Genomic DNA, 1532 nt, shown 5'->3' with positions numbered 1-1532 from the left:
GAAGAACAATTTAAACAAATTTAAACTTATTAGTATTTCAATGGGAACTGTGGGCCTGCTTTTGGCTGATGAGATAGGATCGTTGTTGTTGTTGTTGTTGTTGTTGTTGTTGTTGTGTGCTTTCAAGTCTTTTCAGACATAGGTTGACCCTGAGCGAGGGCCAGGTAAATGACTTTGGAGGGCCGTATCTGGCCCCCGGGCCATAGTTTGAGTACCCCTGATCTAGAAGATAGTGAATGTGTTCAACTATTAGACCTTACATCTGTTCGCTGGTAAAATATAGAGATATATCTCGCTCTTCCGATTTGTTCAAATGTCCTGTCCCATGAGCTTTGATGCTGAGTGTTTCCTTGAGCTCTGCCCGGATATCCTTGAGGAGCAGGATATAAAGAAGCGGGTCCAAGATGTTGTCCAAAGTACTTAGGCACAATGTTGCCTGCATGTAGATGAAAACATTTTTCACAAATTCACAGAGCTGGACACTGTCGTCTTTGGTCATCAATTCGCTGTAGAACCTGAAAGACGAAATCACCTGGTATGGTATGAACAGGAGGAAGAAAGTGGCAATGATGAGGGAGACGAAGCCATAGATTTGCTTCTTCACTCTCTTCTCCAAAGAGACAACCTTCCGGAGCTCAAAAAGGACCCTGAAGTAGAAGAAGCCCATCATAAGGCAAGGGATGAAGAAGGAGAAGCCGATGATGCTCACTTTAAACCGAGCATAGCCTTTGTCCAGCACAGAATCATCCAGACAGTTGTCTTGCCTTGGGTATGGATTCTCCATCTGGAGTGCAATGCCAGTCGCACACAAAACGGTCACCACAAACCAAGTGGCGACACTCATCTTGACGGCCCCTCGAATCGTCTGCAGTCTCTGGAACATCAGTGGATGTACGAGGCCCATGTATCGCTCCATGGCGATGAGGCACAAGAAGCAGTTTTTGGCATAGAAGTTGGTACGGAAGGCTAAACTGGCCACGACGCAGAACACCTTCCCTAAACCCCAATGGTGGTCTTGGTAGCTAGAGTAGATCCAGAACGGGAGGGTCAAGATCTGCAAGAGATTGGCCAAGACCAAGTTCGTGATGTAAACGGAGAGGATGACCGACTTCTTCATCTGGCGGATCAAGGCATAGAGTGCCAAGCAGTTCAGAGGCAGACCAGTAGCCACCACGATGGAGTATACAGGGATTTTAAAGTACTTGGTGGTATTAAACACGGGTTGGCATAGCAAGGTGGTATTATCCATGAGCCCAAATGATCCTCAACAGGCTTTCTGATAGATTCCAGTTCCTATTGTCTCAGAGGTAGGGCAAAGAGTCCAGGTCTTTGCTGCACTTGGTAATCATTTGCAGGGTGCACACAGAAGGAGCCTGAAAAAAATCTCAGTTCTCTTATTTATCAAAGGCACGTTGCTCTTCCTCCTCATCCAGTTTAAATTCTAGTTATATATTTGGTCTTCTCTAGATCTGGAGAGAAAGATAGAAAAATGGATCACTCAGAGGCTTTCATGACCGGAATTACTGGGTTGT

The 1532-nt window shown here is 45.7% G+C and overlaps 1 protein-coding gene across 1 annotated transcript; it reads right to left on the bottom strand.

Moving 5' to 3' along the window:
• Positions 1-256: 256 nt before the first annotated feature.
• On the bottom strand, positions 257-1249 carry LOC132779306 (G-protein coupled receptor 4-like). Its single transcript, XM_060782994.2, has one exon. It carries the CDS (start codon positions 1247-1249, stop codon positions 257-259), a length of 993 nt encoding a protein of 330 aa, XP_060638977.2.
• Positions 1250-1532: the final 283 nt, after the last annotated feature.

Source organism: Anolis sagrei, chromosome 6, assembly GCF_037176765.1.
Source record: "Anolis sagrei isolate rAnoSag1 chromosome 6, rAnoSag1.mat, whole genome shotgun sequence".
In the NCBI taxonomy this organism is placed as follows: domain Eukaryota; kingdom Metazoa; phylum Chordata; class Lepidosauria; order Squamata; family Dactyloidae; genus Anolis; species Anolis sagrei.
The sequence above is the reverse complement of the archived record's forward strand: the minus strand, read 5'-3'. Positions and strand labels throughout refer to the sequence as shown.

What these genes read in the sequence shown, in the direction of transcription:
- LOC132779306 (XM_060782994.2), bottom strand. Translation starts at nt 1,249, where the DNA reads ATGGATAATACCACCTTGCTATGCCAACCCGTGTTTAATACCACCAAG.